The following is a 20,377-nucleotide window of genomic DNA, read 5'->3' as shown; positions in this document are numbered from 1 at the left end:
GGTTTTAGTCAAAGAATATCGAGATATCCAACAAAAGAAAGTCGTCAACAGAACAACATCAACAAATCACTGATTCCCTGAAAATCTCTGAACAGCTTAGAAATGACACCACGATGGGACTAAATGAGTCACAGAATGAGTCAAAATGAAAACTCACAGATTAAAACTCACTGCACCTTCAGCTGCTTCCTTTTTCAGCTGAGAAATTTGCAACTTCTTCCTGAAACAAACCACCAAGGAAACCCAACTCCAGCCCAGAGCGGCTGAGTGAATGTGGTCTGGACTCTGTGGAGGAGAGTCATGGTTCCAGAGACGCTGTAGAAGGACAGAATACCTGCTCTGTGATCCAGGTACACTCCCACTCTGGAGGCCTGAGGACCTGAGATGGAGGTTTCCTTGTTGTTGTACCAAAATGAATAACTGTTTTGGTCACATCTTAACGCCCAAGATTTGTCATTATAACCAAATCCACATTCATTCCCTCCTCCTGCTCTGCTGATGTTCTTGTATGCGACTGCTACATCAACTCCTCCTCCTCCCATCTCCACCTCCCAGTAACAACGTCCAGTCAGACTCTCTCTGCTCAGGACCTGAGACCAGTCAGTGAATCTGTCTGGATGAGCAGAATAAGACTGAGGATGTTTCATTACTGTCACTTTTCTGTTCCTCTCTGACAGTATCAGATATTTGTTTGCTGTGTTTTGATCCAGTGTGATTTCACATGAATATCTTAAGAATCCAGCTCTGCTCTCTGGTTCTGGTTCTGGTTCTGGTTCTGGTTCTGGTTCTGGTTCTGGTTCTGGTTCAGGTTCTGGTCCTGGTCCTGGTTCTGGTTCTGGTTCTGGTTCTGGTTCTGGTTCTGGCTGTGACAGTAAAACATCCACTTCAGCGACTCTCAGTGAGATGTTGGCCCATTCCTCTCTCAGGATGTCCTGTAGTTTATCTCTGAGCTCTGACACAGCTGCTGTCACATCCTCAAAGTGCCTCAGAGGACGGATCTGGATGCTGGATGAGTGTGTAGCCCCCCTGAGTGCTGCCACTGAGGGGCAGCTGTGCAGAAACTGGCTGTGATCCTCTGTGTGTGAGAGCTGCTGCAGCTCAGCATCTTTCCTCTTCAGCTCAGTGATCTCCTGCTCCAGCTTCTCCTGAAGCTCTTTGACTCGCCTCCCTTCGGCTTCCTGCTGGGATCTGATCTGCTGCTTCACATCAGAGCTTCTTTTCTGGAGGAGACGGATCAGCTGGCTGAAGATCTTCTGGCTGTGCTCCTCTGTTTTATCAGCAGACTGATCGATGGCCTCCAGCTCCTGCTGAAGCAGCTTCACATCTTTCTCTGCGTCCTGGATTCTCTGCTGGATCTGCTGCCGACTCCCCTCCAGCTCTCTCTGCCTCTCAGTCCTTTCTGCTGCAGCTGACACTGTGTCGTGGCCTTTATGTTCATCCATTAAGCAGAGATAACAGATGCACTTCTGATCCGTACGGCAGAACATCTTCATCACCTCATCGTGATCAGAGCAGATGTTCTCCTGGAGCTTCTTGGAGGGCTCCACCAGCTTGTGTTTCCTGAGTGGAGCTGAATCATAATGAGGCTGAAGGTGTTCCTCACAGTAAGAGGCCAGGCAGACTAAACAGGACTTGGTGGCTTTCAGCTTCCTCCCAGAGCAGACATCACAGGCCACATCTTCAGCTCCAGCATAGCAGTGATCAGCAGGAGCAGCACGGAGTCCAGTCTTCTTCAGCTGCTCCACTAAAGCTGCTAACATGGTGCTTTTCCCCAGGACAGGCCTCGCTGTGAATGTCTGCCTGCACTGAGGGCAGCTGTGGACTCCCTTCTGATCCTCTCCATCCCAGAAGCCTTTAACACAGTGAAAGCAGTAGCTGTGTCCACAGGGAATAGTCACCGGATCCTTCAGCAGATCCAAACAGATCGAACACTGGAGAATTTCTCCTTCCAGCTGAACTCCTTTCTGCGCCATTTCACCGTTTAGCAGCAGCGACTGAGTGAGTTTCACTTCCTCAAAGCTGAAACTGCTCTGAGCTCTGAGCTATAAATGACGTGTCGGTGCAGAGAACAGAGCCGGTCGGTTCACTTCCTGTTGGTTACGCCCATCATGAGCTGCAGATCTGAAGGGGAGGGAACAAGGAAAGGTGTGGGCAGAGCTGAGCTGCTGTGGGTGAGAGCAGGAGGAACAGGGAGGTTATCAGAGTTCAGTCCATTCAATTCTATCTGGGACTACTAATCAGTCAGAGACCAAAGATTAGTTTGAGCTCTTTTGAATCTCTGCTTCTCAGTTTTCCCCAAAGTGGAAACCACAGAAACCTCTTGTGTTTGTTGTTGTGTATCTGTCAGGGTGGGGAGGGGTGGTAGGACATGGAAAAAGCAAACTGGGTTTATTAAGCACATAAAACAAAGTTCAAACAAAAAGCGCGGCAGAGCCGGATATCAAAAACCTAAACTGTGGAATAATTACTTGACCAAAACAAAACAAAACACTTGACATAGCATGGATAAATACTTAGCTTAAATTGGGGGTCGTGGCATGGCATGAGGGGGTGAAAAATCAGGAGTCGTGAAGTTAAAGACCTCATGACACGTGGAAAATACTGTAATATACATAAAACACATTGAAAGTACACATACAAAATAGTCACTTGACGCTGGTTTTAATCATTATGATAGAGAAATTGAGTTTGTACGGCCTTTAAAAGTGCCGGCGAGCTTCCTATTAGTCCGTCACGTGACCTATGACGTGCACTCCGGAACGATCCTGACATCTGTCATAGCTACAACAGGGACAACTCCTCCGAATCATCCTCGGATCCTGACACATTTTTCGAAGTGGCAGAGTCCGACCCAATGCTGGAGGACAATGTGAGGGGCGTTATGCCCTAATTTACTAGCCATACCTGGATGAGTTGGAGCCGCACGGTTCTGTTGCTCATGTGCTATAGCCCAGCTCCTGACCAGTGGACAAGTTCTGCGACGATTGTAAGATTATTTCAAGCCCCTTGCCTTTATCTGTTATATTTTAGGTCAGGGGTGGCCAACCCGCGGCTCCGCTTCGTTTGAGTTCAATACTGCAGCGGTCTCCAACACTTTTTGCTCCATGTACCGGTTTAATGTCAGACAATATGTTCACGGACCGGCCTTTCAGGCGTGGCGGATAAATACTACAAAACTAAAATGATAAACCAACACAGACTCTGTGGTATTTAGTAAATATAATAATAAACTTGAATCCACTGTGTACTTGTGTGTAACTTTATTAGCAGCGTCCTGATATAACGACTCTGCCTCCTAACGCTCTCTGGTCGCTATGGTAACGCTTAAACATGTCTTCAAAATGCAGCTTTCTTTCTTTAGCCTCTTCTTCTGTCACCTCACTGGGAAGAAGCTTTCCAAACACGCCTGTTTTTGACTCATTTTGCTCGGTTCGTGGGTTTAATGTCAGCGCTGATGTGAGCGAGACGAGAGCGAGTCAAGAACAGACGGATGGAACGGAGAGAATTCGGTCAGTTTTCCAAATAATGTGGCTCTTTGTGGTAACACAGTTGAGCTGGGAGCTTCAAAGTAAGATGAGGGTTGATCTACTTCTGTAGACAACAAAGTATATGCTATATTCTACATGGTTTTTTATGAATTTTTATGTCGTAGAGTTGTGGATTTATTTTATCAATGGAGAAATTGAGCAGCCTTGCTTTGTTGTCTACAGTAGTAGATCAACCCTCATCTTACTTTGAAGCTCCCAGATCAAGGAAGTGACGTCGACGCAGCTTTAGCTGCAGAGAAGCTATCAGGCTTGTGTTGATAATAATAAACTCCTGGACTATGTACAAACTTCCAAATGCATCGTTTTGTGAGTACAGACCATATTTGTACTACTGTAGAAGTTTGGTGTCATGGCATGTGATTTTAGTGTGGTAATTTTGGAGACACTACCAGGATCCATTAGCGCTTGTACGAAGCTATTCGGGATAACTCAGTAACTCAGCTGATGTTCAGCCAATATCGAAAAAACTTTGGGTGGGCTACTTGGCTGGATATCACGGTTCAAATGACCCCAGGTTGAATTTACTCCAAAATATCACTTTAAAAACCTCTTTAAATGTCAAAAAAAGCTTGTTTCATATGATATATGACTAAAAAAAAAATTGTTTTCAAGACTTTTTCATTTAACAAGATATTCCAGATGTATTGTCTTCAAACAAGTCCCTATATCTGGCTGAAATGGTGCTTGTTAGGCAGTTGTGTCTTATATTAAGTGTAATGAGATATTTGGACTATAAATGAAACAAATATACTTGGTAAGACTTTGATTTTTTCCAGTTTTTCCAGCTTTGATGTGGCTGCTGAAAGTCAGATCTGAACCTATTGCAACATTCGTCTCTTAAGAAGTTCCAAGTAAACATCTGCATTCGGTCACTGACACAGTGAGCTGAACTGAGAGCATATTTCAGGTCTCTGAGAGCCAGACGTTCAGGGTGTGGCCGTCCTCTCCGAAACACAAACCCACCCACAGGAATTCTTCTGAGCAGGGATGGATGTTCCCTCTCTGATGCCTCTGCTTCTTCATCTGTTCACCAGGAGCTCGTCGGGTTTCTCAGTTACAGCGTAGTCGACTCTCCTTTCATTCCCCGCAGAACTGACAAGACAGGACAGGCGAAGCCTTTTGTTTCCACGTGTGTGTGCGTTGGTGACGCAGCAGCAGCTGAATCTGGTTCGGCAGGATTTTCTGAAAGGGCGAGGAAGCAGAAACAGGAGTTTTTCTCTTTCCTGCAGTCGCTGCTCTCCTGCTAATCTTTGCCGTTCGACCGACGTTTCAGCACCAGGTAAGGCTCAGATTTCCTTGGATTTCATTTGTTTTTACTGGCTCTCACACTCGGACCTGAGGGGTAAACAGAGAAACTGTGGCTGGGGTTGCTTAAAAGTTTCCACAGGCTGCGGTTCAGAGAGCGCATAGGAAAACATGACAGAGGAATCATTTCCTTTTACTCTGACTCAGAGAAAGCAGCGAAAAAGAAATCAAATCTTCCCCTGAGACGCTTCAAAGTTTAAAACTTTCCACTTTTGCCTTAAGTTTGAGCAGATTTAGATCCCACAGAAACAGCTGCACGCCTTAACAACACGACTAAAGATGTGCTGCGTTATGTGGAATCAAGCACCAAGACAAGAGCTCCGCTCCCTCCAGGCCTGCAGGTTGGGACCTGTTTTTCAGAGTCAAACTTTATGGAAGTTTTTCTGTGCCATCAGAGTTTGAGTACGAATTTCTAAATATGGAATTTGGATGGAAATGCATCAAAATCAGACTTTGAATTTGAAAAACCAACAGTGTAAAAAAAATCTATATCTAAAAACATAAATCAGTGTAAAAAAATTCAACATCTAAAAAAAAATTCAACATTAAAAAAAATTCAGTGGGAACAAAATTAAACTTAAAAAAATTCAGTGGAAAAAAATTCAACTTAAACAAATTCAACATCGAAAAAAAAATTCAACATTAAAAAAAATTCAGTGGAAAAAAATTCAACTTCAAAAAATTCTGTTTAAAAAAATTCAACATAAAAAAAATTCAGTGGGAACAAAATTAAACTTAAAAAAATTCAACATTGAAAAAAAAATTCAACATTAAAAAAAATTCAGTGGAAAAAAATTCAACTTCAAAAAATTCTGTTTAAAAAAATTCAACATAAAAAAAATTCAGTGGAAAAAAATTCACTTAAAAAATTTCAGTGGAAAAAATTCAACTTAAAAAAATTCACTTAAAAAATGTCAGTATCTATTACTCAATTTTACTAACACAAATGGCAAATAAAGTAAACTCACTCACCGAAGCACCATCACCCGCGTTGGTGGACATGGCTGATCTGTCCAATGGAGCGTAACCTGATTGGCTGCCGTTGGATGAATTGAGTTTCTCCTGGTCTGTTTGGGAGAGGAAACCTTTAATTCTGTTGATGTTTCTGAGGTGGTAAAAAGCTGCCTCGGTGACAGCTTTGATGTGGCTGCTGAAAGTCAGATCTGAGTCTATCAACACCAACTTGATCAGTGATTGTAAGGGCCCGAGTCTCAAGATATTTACCGGCTCGGGTTCCGTCGTCTGATTACGTCACACAATATGGCTGCACGCTTGAATGGGAGTACATTGTGATTGGCTGTAGATAGATAGATAGATAGATAGATAGATAGATAGATAGATAGATAGATAGATAGATAGATAGATAGATAGATAGATAGATAGATAGATAGATGCTATTTCTTTAAGCTCATTTTTCAGTGTGTGTATTTGTCTTATTTACCTGGACTGTATATATATATATATATATATATATATATATATATATATATATATATGTAGTGTATGTATATACACACATATCCAACAGAACAATTTTTACAAGTTTTATGTACATTTATGTGCAGGAGTCGACACGCATATAGTCAAAGAGGTTATTGCTGCTCAGCACACAAAACTGAAAATGAAGCTTCTCTTCAGAGTGAACCAAAGGCCAAAATGATTAAACTAAACAAACTAGATTTTAAAGGTTTGGGGCTCGTGGTGGTATTCACTATTTTGTAGGAAATATTTCATTTCTTCGTAAAAACTCTCCGTAGCTGCTGCCGATCACCGAAAAGACCGAGAAAAAACTCTCCGACGCACAGCGCCTAGTTACGGTTACTATGGCTACTACAGCCCATCACAATGTACAACCATTCAAGCGTGCAGCCATTTTGTGTGACGTGTTCAGACGACGGAACCCGAGCCAATCTTTTTTTTTAAGATTTTTTTTTTTTTTTAGAACTTTATTTGCAACAAAGCAGAATAACGACATATAAATGTGCACATAACATAAAAAAAAAAGCCAGCCAAGGGGAGCATAAGGATAAGAATAATAATAAGAGAATGACAGTCACAAAACTCTTGCAAAAAGAAAACTATTGAACAAACTGACATATGTGCCAAGGAGTCTTGTGTAAAAAAAACAAAAAAAACAAAGATTTAGGACAACAGTTCGTCCATAATCCCAAGTTGGGAACAAGCCCATATTGTTGTTTTTGCTTTATGATTAGTTGAAGGTTTAATTGTGAGCAAGTATTGCTTTAATTCAATTAAAAAAAACATAGAAATTTGGTTTTCTTTTAAAAAAAATTGCATTTGTGTATGTGAAATTTAGCTTTGATAATTAATAAATTAATAAAGAAAACCTTCGGATTCATTTTGCCACTTAGTTGAAACCCAAACAGGACGTGTTCCCAGTACAACTGGAAGCTTGCTGATATTTTTAAGTCAACAAAATTACAAAAATGTTGCCAGAAATCTTTAACAATGAGGACACAACCAGAACAAATGAGTAATGGACTCAGGGCAAAGGTCACAAAAGGTACAGTTTACATGAATGTTACCCGAGCCGATCTGGTACCTACAGCAGCATTAAAGCGTCATGGACGTAATGTTCGTGGACGCAGCGACAGCTACTGATGCAATTAGCTCCATGACTCGCCTGCCTGGAACCTGGTTTACCTTCTCTCAACCTTTCACAGCAAACAATGCCTTCAAAGTGAAGAAACACACTCAGGATTCAGTCCCGTAACGCACATAGTTGACTCATCCGTGTGCAGCGAGTCAAACCACATCTTATCTGATCACCTGCAAATGTCAGTCGCTCTGGTTTAAATCTGATTCGCCTGAAGAAAGTCACTCACATCCTTCTGATGTGAGCCATAATAATGAGGCCCGTCAGTGGTTTTTGTTTTTTATAACTGATTTTTTTATTTGACATATACATACATACAAACACAAACTCAACAAACACAGAGGGGGTGTATATTATATGCAGTTATACTTACGTAAAGTTCTTTAAAAGTCCTTTCTCTCTTTGTTTTTTCTTCCACTGACTAGATCTTTGTAAATTTCAGTCACTGTTTTGCACCTTTACGTCATATTTCCGCTAATCCAATCCTTTTCTTCGCTCTATGTGCCCTAACGAGCATTCTGCGTTAATACGAGCCCTTTACAGGTGAGAAAAACAACCATACAAAAAGAAAAAGAAAGAACCTACTCTCCTGTAATTAAAAATAAATAAATAAGAAAATAATAAGAAAAACATGAATATAGAGGTAACTAGAGTCACGGCATTGCCTACACTGGAAAAAAATCTGAGTCTTACCAAGTATATTTGTCTCATTTCTAGTCCAAATATCTCATTACACTTAATATAAGACACAACTGCCTAACAAGTGCTATTTCAGCCAGATATAGGGACTTGTTTGAAGACAATACATCTGGAATATCTTGTTAAATGAAAAAGTCTTGAAAACAAATTGTTTTGAGTCATATTTCACATGAAACAAGCATTTTTTTTTTTACATTTGAAGAGGTTTTTAAGCTAATTTCAAGATCACTTTTATCTCAAAAGTCCTAAATATCACATTTTATTTCAAGAAATCTTGACAAGCCGATTTTCACTAGTTCCATTGGCAGATTTTTTTGCTTATTTCAAGCAAAAACGTCTTTTATTTTTTGTTTTTCTTACTTATTTTTGGAGGGGCATTTTTTCCAGTGTGTACTAATAATGACCGTCTTTTATCAAACATGTCTGTTTTCAGCTGTAGTCTTGCTGTGATAAACACATTTTTTTTACCCCGTCTCTCCGTTGCATGATGCTCGGAGGCCGTGGTTTCAACCAGGAAGCTGTTACAGTCTTCTTTGCTATCAGCAGCAGGACTCTCAGTAAATATTTAGAGCTCTTATCTGTCATACCGTCAGGAATTATAAATCATAATAAATCAAAATGTAAAGTTCTGGTTCCAGATGGAGGTTAATGCCCATACTCTGTTTAATTTCCTTTGGAATATTCTTCCAAAAGTTCTGTATTCCGTCAGTGGTTTTAATGTTGTGGCTGAAGCTTCTCTCTGAGGCTGAAGGAAGACACAAGTACCAAGACGAGTTATGACAAGATAATCATCCACGTAGTGGATCCATGTGCTCAGGGCTCGTCTGAATGAAAGTCAGCATCCAAACGGCGAAAAAGCACAAAGTCCTCGGCGCTGAGTCACTGATGTTTTCTGAATCCAAATATTTTACTCTTTTCTAAACACTGGCTTATCCTCGGCTGTGAGATAAAGCACACAGGCCAGGGGAGAACGTTCCACAGCCCACATGGACTTTATTTCCTGTTTTCCTCTGATGTGCTAAGATGTGCTCGAAAACTCAGGAAATTTTGCGAGCGCCACCTGCCAGTCGACGACATGAAAGAATCTAAACTTTATATTTTTGGGAGTCGCTCATTGACTCTGTAGCGCCCCCTACGATGCTTAAAAATGGTCCCCGCATAGGGGTTAGTTTAGCGTGGGACGACGAAATTCGGTACACTCATTCATCATGCCCAGACGCACAAAAAAGTCTCATGCCGCCATGGTCCCACGTCCACAGGAAGGCGGCCATTTTGGATGGAAAGTGAGTTTTCGTGCCATTTTTGACCGATTCCACACCTTGTATAAGATCGAACTCGTCCTACAGATTTAATGCTACAGACTTCAAACTTGGCCAGGTTACTCTTAAGACATGGGGGGAAAATCATGGGGGGAGAAACTTTTTCAAAACTTAAAGGGTGTGGCCGTGACCACGCCTCAAATTTCGATGACTCGCCATCACTCGCCACAAAAAATGAAGTTGCTTATAACTACCACAAACATTATCCAATCTGTCCCAAACTTCATACGGTGAATGCTGGACCCAGCCTGAACGCGTACATATAACATAGTGACATCCACCTACAGCGCCACCTGCTGGTGGTTGGAAACGTCTTTTTTTTTCCACATCTCGCATTTGTTCGAACTCCTCCTACAGATTTACTGCTACAAGCTTCAAACTTGGCCAGGTTACTCTTAAGACATGGGGGGAAAGAATCATGGAGAAACGTTTCCAATCTCTGAACGGTGTGGGCGTGGCCAGGCGGTGAAAATCGTGTGATGGCGTTTGTGGTTTGAAAGCCTTATCATCATCGTAAGATCATGAAACTTGGCACACGTCCACCCTGTCGACCTCGTACGTATGTAAAGGGTATCGTGTGTGGGCGGAGCAAAATGGCTCAGTGGCGCCCCCTAGAAATTTTCAAAATCCCCTCCGCATTGGGGTTATTATGTGCTCGTACGTACGCAGAGGGTATCGTGCATGTGGGCAGAGCTGCGCGACTACGATGTCCAGCGCATGCCCAACGTGCGCACATCCAACGTGCGCACATCCAACGTGCGCACATCTCGGTCCCGCATACAGCTGCTTGCAGCTTTCTAGTTTTATTTGTTTGTCTTTATATTCTTTTATGTATTTTTAATGCTTCTTACACTCCCTGCTGCAATGCTTTTATTTTATGTGAAGCACTTTGAATTGTTTTGTACATGAAATGTGCTACACAAATAAATTTGATTTGATTTGAGCTACAGAATAAAGCAGCAGATACATCCCAGTTGATGTATTAAGTCTGCTCTGATGGAAACTATGAGCAGAAACCACCGTAGACCGACTGCGTGCGACGTGAGAAACACATCTGCACGGTTACATAAGCTCAGGAACCAGACGTAAGGCAGGAGGTTTATGCCTGAAGTTGTGTTTGGGTTGGACTGCTCGGTAGAACCTCTCTGGTCGTGTTTCCTCTGCTCGTTCGGCAGCAGCACAGAAGCACACTGTTAAGATGCGTGAGGACACGAATGCGGACTTAAAAAACAAGGCTTGATTTATTAATCACAAGAAAACAGAGCAAGGTTAACATAAGGCGCGGCTGAGCCGGATGACAAAACTAGATCTATGAAAACAAAACATGACTAAGACAAAACAAAGAACATGACTTGGGCTGTGTTCGAAACGGCATACTTCTCCTCCTACTCCTACTACTCCTACTAACTTTAACTTTTTTTAAGTTCCCGGATGCATACTAGATTCTCTGAAATTTTGGGTATGCATCATGAGGTTACTACTCATACTCAAACTACCCAAGATGCAACGTAACGTGACGTCGCCGATCGTCATTTCCTGTCAAAACGGCAGTTTCAAGCTAGCTACAACGAGGGTAGGTTCACTTCCTGTTTTCAAAACAAAAGCACTAATTGTATGGTAATGGCTTTCCCTATGATAAAAGGCAACGGGTATTTTATTTTGTGAAAATAACCGGAAGTGTGTTAGCTCACTGCGGCTAGCTTTAGTAGCGCCGAATTCGTGGGAACAAAATGGTAAACAGCCGGTATTTTGTCAGGTTTTCAACACGTTGGGGATCTAAACGACTACTTTCTCACCTGAAAATGTTTCACATGTTGCTAAAGTTTACAGAGTTTAGAGCTTAAGAGAAATCAGCTTCAGGCCGGCTGATTTCGGCTCGGGCAGGAGAGAAATGCATTGTGGGTAAACGCTCTGCATACTGTCTGATCGATGAGTATGTAGTATGTAGTATGCGGTTTCGAACACAGCCCTGGAAAAAAACTTAGCTTAGCTTAGCTTAGCTTAGCTTGAAAGGTATATGTGCATGGCGCAAGGACTGTGGGGACTGATGAGTGAATGAGTGCAGGTGACGTGAGTGAAACTAATGACCTGAACATGGAAAGTGAGGGAAAAGCAAATGGCAAAACTTAATACTTAACATACCCAGCTCAGATGAAGAACACTGTAATCTGCTAAATTACACTAAAGCTTCTAAAGCTACACTAAAGCTACACTAAAGCTTCTTATTTGCACGTTCGTAACGTACATTTTTCCTTTGATTAAGAATCTTTAAAGCAGAATTGTTCCTTTTAAGAAAAGAAACACTGTGGTTCTAATCACACGATCCAAGATTTCAGGAAGTGAAGAATGCTGAGCACAGAAGACGATGTTCAGCATCTCACCATTTTTCCTCTTTACAAACCAGCTCAACATGCAAAACTACGGGTAATGTGACGTCTAACTGGCTCTGACTCCCTCAAACACTAACAAATGTTCACTGTTGACTCTGTTACAATATTGACTGTTCTTGCTCTCAGTGTACTTGTCTGAATCATAACTTCAGGATATTATTTCTCTGCTCAAACTGTAGCATCAGCCTCTAAAATCACATCTCAGACCTTTTCTAATCCGCGTAACCAAATGTTAAACACATCTATCCACTGCAGGTAAAACGAATCAACATAAAAACACATCTTTATTATCCTTACAGTGACTCCACTACATGTAACCTCTTAATAATGATAATAATAAAAACTTTATTCATCCCAGAAGGCTGCCAGCGAGGAGCCTGAATCACAATATAAATATAAAGGTTAGAAAGGCTTTCACTCAGTCATGCAGTCATGAAATCAAACAATGTTTCTAAACGCCAGGTTTCGTTTGGGATGTTTACTCAGTTATTATGAGTGTTTCATGCAAGCCCGTGCACGTATGCACGTCACCAACTCTGCAAGGTGTGGCCGGTCCTTCCAACAAGTCTGAATTTGACTTTTTATTCTACGCAGAGGGCGAAGAAAGTTATTTCCTGTCCCAGGCGGCGGCGGCGGCGGCGGCAGCAGGGATGAACTGGTCGGGACTGGAGAGTCTGCTGAGTGGAGTTAATAAATACTCCACCGCATTCGGGAGGATCTGGCTTTCCATGGTGTTTGTGTTTCGCGTGCTGGTGTTCGTGGTCGCGGCCCAGAGGGTGTGGGGAGACGAGAGCAAAGACTTTGTGTGTAACACACGACAGGTAAGATCCACGGAAAAAACACACTTTCACGTGTTTATGTTGGATTTCACATATCCAGTGAGAAGCTTTAAGCAAACTTAGGCTGCAAACTAACTCCTCTTTGTGGAGGAATTCCACTGGTTTTACGAGTTAATATCAGAGACCTAGTTTTAACCTGAGAAAACCTTTTTTAAAGTCTCTAAACCGATCCTGGTGACATCATCTTAGAATAAAACAAGCAGAGGTACCTGTTGGTTGGTGGACCAACAGGTACCTCTGCTTACTTGAGACTTGAAAGCTGAGACTTGGGATTTACTTGAGACTTGAAAGCTAAGACTTGAAACTTACTTGAGACTTGAAAGCCAAGACTTGAGACTTACTTGAGACTTGAAAGCTAAGACTTGAGACTTACTTGAGACTTGAAAGCTAAGACTTGGGACTTACTTGAGACTTGAAAGCTAAGACTTGAGACTTACTTGAGACTTGAAAGCTAAGACTTGAGACTTACTTGAGACTTGAAAGCTAAGACTTGGGACTTACTTGAGACTTGAAAGCTAAGACTTGGGACTTACTTGAGACTTGAAAGCTAAGACTTGGGACTTACTTGAGACTTGAAAGCTAAGACTTTTGACTTACTTGAGACTTGAAAGCTAAGACTTGGGACTTACTTGAGACTTGAAAGCTAAGACTTGGGACTTACTTGAGACTTGAAAGCTAAGACTTGGGACTTACTTTAGACTTGAAAGCTGAGACTTGAGGCTTACTTTAGACTTGAAAGCTAAGACTTGAGACTTACTTGAGACTTGAAAGCTAAGACTTGGGACTTACTTGAGGCTTGAAAGCTAAGACTTGGGACTTACTTGAGACTTGAAAGCTAAGACTTGAGACTTACTTGAGACTTGAAAGCTAAGACTTGAGACTTACTTGAGACTTGAAAGCTAAGACTTGGGGCTTACTTGAGACTTGAAAGCTAAGACTTGAGACTTACTTGAGACTTGAAAGCTAAGACTTGGGACTTACTTGAGACTTGAAAGCTAAGACTTGAGACTTACTTGAGACTTGAAAGCTAAGACTTGAGACTTACTTGAGACTTGAAAGCTAAGACTTGAGACTTACTTGAGACTTGAAAGCTAAGACTTGGGGCTTACTTGAGACTTGAAAGCTAAGACTTGAGACTTACTTGAGACTTGAAAGCTAAGACTTGGGACTTACTTGAGACTTGAAAGCTAAGACTTGAGACTTACTTGAGACTTGAAAGCTAAGACTTGAGACTTACTTGAGACTTGAAAGCTAAGACTTGAGACTTACTTGAGACTTGAAAGCTAAGACTTGAGACTTACTTGAGACTTGAAAGCTAAGACTTGGGACTTACTTGAGACTTGAAAGCTAAGACTTGAGACTTACTTGAGACTTGAAAGCTAAGACTTGGGACTTACTTGAGACTTGAAAGCTAAGACTTGAGACTTACTTGAGACTTGAAAGCTAAGACTTGAGACTTACTTGAGACTTGAAAGCTAAGACTTGAGACTTACTTGAGACTTGAAAGCTAAGACTTGAGACTTACTTGAGACTTGAAAGCTAAGACTTGGGACTTACTTGAGACTTGAAAGCTAAGACTTGGGACTTACTTGAGACATGAAAGCTAAGACTTGGGACTTACTTGAGACTTGAAAGCTAAGACTTGAGACTTACTTGAGACTTGAAAGCTAAGACTTGGGACTTACTTGAGACTTGAAAGCTAAGACTTGAGACTTACTTGAGGCTTGAAAGCTAAGACTTGAGACTTACTTGAGACTTGAAAGCTAAGACTTGAGACTTACTTGAGACTTGAAAGCTAAGACTTGAGACTTACTTGAGACTTGAAAGCTAAGACTTGAGACTTACTTGAGGCTTGAAAGCTAACACTTGGGACTTACTTGAGACTTTAAAGCTAAGACTTGAAACTTACTTGAGACCCCACCATCACATCACCTGTTGGTGCGTGTGCTTCCATTTAGTCATCACCGCAATTCGGCTGCAGTAAATGTGATGGACTATTCATATTCTCCCATTTATTCCAAATGGGACCTTTATTTTAACAGGGAACATCAAATTTTATTAAATAAGACCTGAAACCAGAGAGGAAAATGTGTCCTGAGGTCACAAATCAAGTGGGAAGTGGAGCTGATTTTTCTCAGGCTGACAGACTTCTAAATGCCTCCCCCTGCTGGCCAGTAGACAGAATGCAGGCTTAACACATTATAGGCATTCTCTTAAAAGTTGTTCTTTAAAGCAGCATTAACACCTTTTAAACTGTTTTGTATTTACCATTTTAACCTTAAAAACACTCTCTTGCATGAATGCAACAACTTGTCCTGTTGTCACCTGTGGAATTAGCAGTTCCAGAAAAGTTGTGACTCATAAACCACTTTGTTTGCAGCCCGGCTGTACCAACGTCTGCTATGACCACATCTTCCCCATCTCCCACATCCGTCTCTGGGCGCTGCAGCTGATCTTTGTGACCTGCCCGTCTTTAATGGTGATGGCTCACGTTAAATACCGCGAGGGGAAGGACCGGAAATACGTAGAGCTGCACAACGGCTCTCATCTGTATGCCAATCCTGGCAAGAAGAGAGGCGGCCTGTGGTGGACGTACCTGCTGAGTTTGGTCTTCAAAGCCGGATTCGACGCATCGTTTCTCTATATTCTGTATCGGATCTACCATGGATATGACCTGCCCAAGTAATGCTCATAACTTACTATCTTAAAGGGACAGTTCGCCTCTTTTGACATGAAGCTGTATGACATCCCATACTAGCAACATCATTTCTGAACATCTTCTTACCCCCTGCTGCGTCCTGTGAGCAGAGTTCCAGCCTCGTTTTGGTGTTGACGAAGGTAGTCCGGCTAGTTGGCTGGGGTTTAAAAAATTAAGCGTTTTGCTTCTCAAAACAATATGCGTTCAACAGAGTAATACATTTGCATCACAAAATCGTTCTCCAGGAAAAAGTCAGACCTCACAATCTCTTGGCCCTATTTTTTCTCCCTTCGTATCACTGCCTGCTGCCGCCTGCCGCGCCTGTAAGCTGCAAGCTGTATGACATCCAATACCATGGATGTGTTATATTATCTGGATGCCGGACCGCAAAATGGCCGCCGTTGATTTCAACAAAGTTGCTCGCCTGGCGCATATGCCGAAAAAGTTTCTGACTTCCGGGTTTACTTCCGCGTTATGCGGCCCATAGAGCATGCGCAGTAGAGTCAACCCCCATGATGCTTTGGGGCCTCCCATCATGCCCCGGGGCGATGAGGACGTGCACGTGCACAGCTGTGACGACTTTTCTGGCCGTTAGAAAACTTTTTGACGGATAAAAAGTCCACGACTTAAAAACATAGAATACAAAGATTAGTAAATAACAGCGGTTACAGCTGGAGGTGTCCTGTGAGCAGTTTTACAGGCATCTCTGTTACTGTTGCGGTCTATGGGAAAAATACTTTTTGGGCCACAGGGGATTTGTTGTTGCAATACCACGAGTGGCCACTGGGAAAAATAGTCAGACATGGTTACGTTAACTTTCCAAGCAGCAAACACCATAACAGGCGCAGCTGTCGGCTGTCGGCAGCAGGCAGTGATACGAAGGGAGAGAAAATAGGGCCAAGCGATTGTGAGGTCTGACTTTTTCCTGGAGAACCATTTTGTGATGCAAATGTATTACTCTGTTGAACGCATATTGTTCTGAGAAGCAAAACGCTTTATTTTTTAAACCACAGCCAACTAGGACTACTTTCGTCAACACCAAAACGAGGCTGGAACTCGGCTCACAGGACGCAGCAGGGGGTAAGAAGATGTTCAGAAATGATGTTGCCCAATGTAACCGGTATGAAACCTCTGCGTTGTGGTTAGAACGAATGGAGACCACACCAAAGGTCTTTCAAAGGTCTTTATTTTCCAACCTTTCCTCACCGAACATCACAAAAACGAGCCGCGAATACAATGATGCAAACATTAGTTAGCCAGGGAAACATTAGCACAAAAAAGTAAAACATGGAGCATACCTGACAAAATAAAATGCCAAATATAAAAGACAAAATGGGAGCTCACCTTTCCTCACCGAACATCACAAAAAAAGATTTGGCGGGACCGTGTCTTTTGTCACAAATGTTGCTCCCCCATAAAAGAATGTACAGAAAGAGAAAAAGAAAACAAAAGTTCCACCTGACTAGTCTTGTCAGGTTAAAAACAATAATTTTGTGGAATTATACACAAGCCAAAGTAACCCTTGTTACACTCGTATGGGATGTCATACAGCTTCATGTCAAAAGAGGTGAACTATCCCTTTAAATGAAAACAAAGGTGTTCTGCAGCAGTAATAACCCGCTCTCTGATCCGTTCTGTTAGGCTGTCCAAGTGTTCGCTGGAGCCTTGCCCCAACACCGTCGACTGCTTCATCAGTCGTCCAACAGAGAAGAAGATCTTCATGTTGTTCATGGTGGTGTCCAGCGCCCTGTGCATCTTTATGTGTATCCTCGAGATGATTTACCTCATCTGCAAACGCATCGTTAAAGTCTCAAAGATCCGGTACGAAAACGAGAGGGTCATGTTCGCCGACCAACACGAGCTCAATATCATTGCCCCTCCCAGGTCCCAGTATCGGAGGACCGATCCGACTCTAACTGAGAGCCAGATGTCTCTGAACAAGAGGGAGAAAACCAGAGAAAAGAGTGCGAGTACGTTGCTGTAGGACAGAGTCCCAACACCAGGGGTTGGTGACGATTGTTCGTCAACAGGAACACAAAAGACTAGCGTTTTCTTTATCTGTTGACACCGTTGAAAGGGTTGTTCCTGTGTGCGGTAAGCCTGTAATCCAAGAGCACACGAAAGATTCGTGATTCTGCTTCGGAAGGACGGGCGGCTGCTTATGAGGACTGAAGGTGGCTGGATACATTTCCACTGACGTGTGAGGACAAACATGGCGTCTTTTAGAGCACGAGTGGAATCTGTGGGGCGATGCTCATCGCGAATCAACAATGTAATGTGTAAATTTTGTGTTTTGACATCTTCAGCACTGTTAACAGCATCATTAACCACTAATCTGAGATAACGATTGCAACCAGTGGATTCTTATTTCTTCTTCTGACACTGTCGGTCTGAAGCTGGGGCTGCGTCCTTACTGATGCCCTCATTTACCCTGCACAGCTTCTCTAATTCCACGTTTTTGTAGAGGATTTCTGGTCAGCCGATAACTTTGACGGTTGGACCAAAGACAGAAACAGGAAAAGGAATACGAGCGTCGTAACTTCAGCTGCTTTCCTGGTGAATCCCGTCAGGAGGAACCTCAGTGATGAGGCTTCAAAGAGGTCACGTTGTGCTTTTTCTTTTTTTAAAGTATTTTTTGGGGGCTTTTTATGCCTTTTTTGGATAGGACAGGAAGCAGGGGGGCAGAGAGAGGGGGAACAACATGCAGCAAAGGGCCGTCTAACACCTCATCCTGACTGAAAGCGAGCGACACTAATGCGATACGACGACGAAATTTCGCGAGGGTGTCCTGATATGCAGCGTGACGATTTTGTCAGGAGTGATTCTATTGGTTCAGACCGAGTTCTCCGGCTCCCTTCGGTTCAGATCTTTGTGGTTCGGGTGTTTGGGGTCATAAACCACCGGGTGCTGTTCCACGGTAAAGATCAGCTTCTCCTCGTCCATTGTTCCCTGAGTGATGCTAACCTGTTGCTAACTAGCTTGTCAACAGGAAGCAGCGTGTTCATTTCAACCAATAAGAACGGGACGCCGCCACGAAATGTCGTCCCAATAGAGACAACGCGGGCGATTTCATGGGGTTGGCGTGATCGCTGGATGGAGCGACATGTCAGGACAGGCTGATTGAAAAGTACGCACTCTGATCACTTTTTATCAATCGCTCGCTCGCGTTCAGTCAGGATGAGGTGTTATGTGGGACTCGAACCGAGGCCAGCTACAGCGAGGACTATAGCCTCTTGTACATGGAGCGCCTGCTCAACCCACTACACCACGGACCACCCCACATTATGATTTTTTTAAAGTATTTTTTGGTGCATTTAAAGGGTTTGCAAAGTCATTTCAAAACCGCAGAAGAGGCTTTATGAGTATGTTTACAAGTGAAGCTGCAGTTACCGATCAAACAGATCAAAACTCGACAGTCTTTGTCTCAGGATTCAAACACAGGAGGTTAGTTTATGTCCGACTCCACTGAAACCCCCCCTTTCAGCTGTTCACTTTGAGGCTTTTTCCTGTTTACTTGTTACATATCAGACCAAATCAAAGGGAAAACAGGCACCGAGTCCAGCATGAAATGGACAGATTTCCAGTGAAAGGAACATTTCGACCGCCGGACAAAACGTTTACACGTTTTTTTACTCAATAATAACTCTAACATCATGCAAACATGCCGACTTGTCCCACAGAAACCGCTCCTGTTTGCATTTTTTTTGCTCGCCAGCTCCTTAAATGAGCGGCTGCCTTGCTTGTCCGTCAGTACTTTCTCACCAAAGCTGCTCCAGTCGATGGGGTCTCAGTTCGGCGTCATCCCGGCTTGTTCTGTGAGGCAGAGCCAAGCCTTAACCGACCACCCGAGAGGATATCTGTAGCACAAGCTTGTGCATCCAGGATTGTAAAAAAGGTGGGCTGGGGTCAAAGATCTAATGCTAAAGTTAAAGCTTAATGGTTCATACGCATGCAGATTTTTCCTTTATCAAAGCACTGGGCCTCTGAATAACATTTGCATATCAGACCACGCAGCCACTCCGGCCGGTAAACCAACGGGATCACATTCTGGAGCAGGGCTTTATTACCACGAGAGGATACTAAAACTACCCTTCAGAACATGTAAATGAGCATAACGAGTCCTCTTTTTGAAGTTGTCATTACATAAATAATACTTTCTGATTATTTCATGTGAATTTAGAGCAAAGTTTATGTACAGTTTATGGGATGCTACAGGACAACCTCTGTTCTACTTTTGTCTTTATACTCACTGATGTTTCGACTTGGAGTCATCCTGGATGTCGCGATAAGGTCCGATAGTGTCTTTTAAAGCAGGCTGTGGTGTATTTTTTTAACTGTGTGTAAAATAAAATAACTTATTATCAACTGCTGGCAGATGCTTTTCTTTGGAGAAAAGAGGACATTGGCATGTTTGCCTGTACAATACAGTGTCCCCTGATGGATTCTGTGGGGGGTGCTGCGAGCTGTTCAGTCCATTTATAACAAAGTGGAGCTGGTTTACTCCACCAGGGCTGCCCCTGGTCACCGATCCTGTTCTGGAGGCGTAGGGCGTCTGGTTTGGGAACCTCAGGGTCACGTCTTTATGCAGATGATGTGGTTCTGTTGACCTTCAGTTCACAGCTGAGTGTGAAGCAGCCGGGATGAAAGTCAGCTCTTCCAGATCTGAGGCCACGGTTCTGGATCTGGTTATGAGCAAACATCTCCACTTTGGTCTGGTCTGTCCAAAGCACATTGTTCCAGAAGTCTTGTGGTTTGTTCAGATGCAGCTTTGCAAACCTAAGCTGTGCTGCCATGTTCTTTTTAGAGAGAAGAGGCTTTCTCCTGCAGCCCTTCCACACAAGCCATACCTGTTCAGTCTGTTTCTAACTGTGCTGTCATGACCTTTAACCTTTAACATGCTAACTGAGGCCTGCAGAGTCTGAGCTGTAGCTCTTGGGTTTCTGACCTTGGGGTGACCTTTAA

The 20,377-nt window shown here is 42.8% G+C and overlaps 2 protein-coding genes across 2 annotated transcripts; one reads left to right on the top strand and one right to left on the bottom strand.

Moving 5' to 3' along the window:
* LOC142366622 (tripartite motif-containing protein 16-like) lies at window positions 1-1,973 on the bottom strand. Its single transcript, XM_075448578.1, has one exon. The coding sequence runs from the start codon at window positions 1,971-1,973 to the stop codon at window positions 195-197; it is 1,779 nt and encodes a 592-aa protein (XP_075304693.1). The 3' UTR covers window positions 1-194.
* Window positions 1,974-4,646: 2,673 nt separating this feature from the next.
* LOC142366254 (gap junction beta-7 protein-like) lies at window positions 4,647-19,780 on the top strand. The gene is made up of 4 exons (XM_075448086.1): window positions 4,647-4,827; window positions 12,473-12,699; window positions 15,098-15,399; window positions 17,057-19,780. The coding sequence occupies exons 2-4, from the start codon at window positions 12,529-12,531 to the stop codon at window positions 17,397-17,399; spliced, it is 816 nt and encodes a 271-aa protein (XP_075304201.1). The 5' UTR covers window positions 4,647-4,827; window positions 12,473-12,528; the 3' UTR covers window positions 17,400-19,780.
* Window positions 19,781-20,377: the final 597 nt, after the last annotated feature.

The sequence above is a fragment of the Odontesthes bonariensis genome, chromosome 17, assembly GCF_027942865.1.
Source record: "Odontesthes bonariensis isolate fOdoBon6 chromosome 17, fOdoBon6.hap1, whole genome shotgun sequence".
In the NCBI taxonomy this organism is placed as follows: Eukaryota; Metazoa; Chordata; class Actinopteri; order Atheriniformes; family Atherinopsidae; genus Odontesthes; species Odontesthes bonariensis.
The sequence above is the reverse complement of the archived record's forward strand: the minus strand, read 5'-3'. Positions and strand labels throughout refer to the sequence as shown.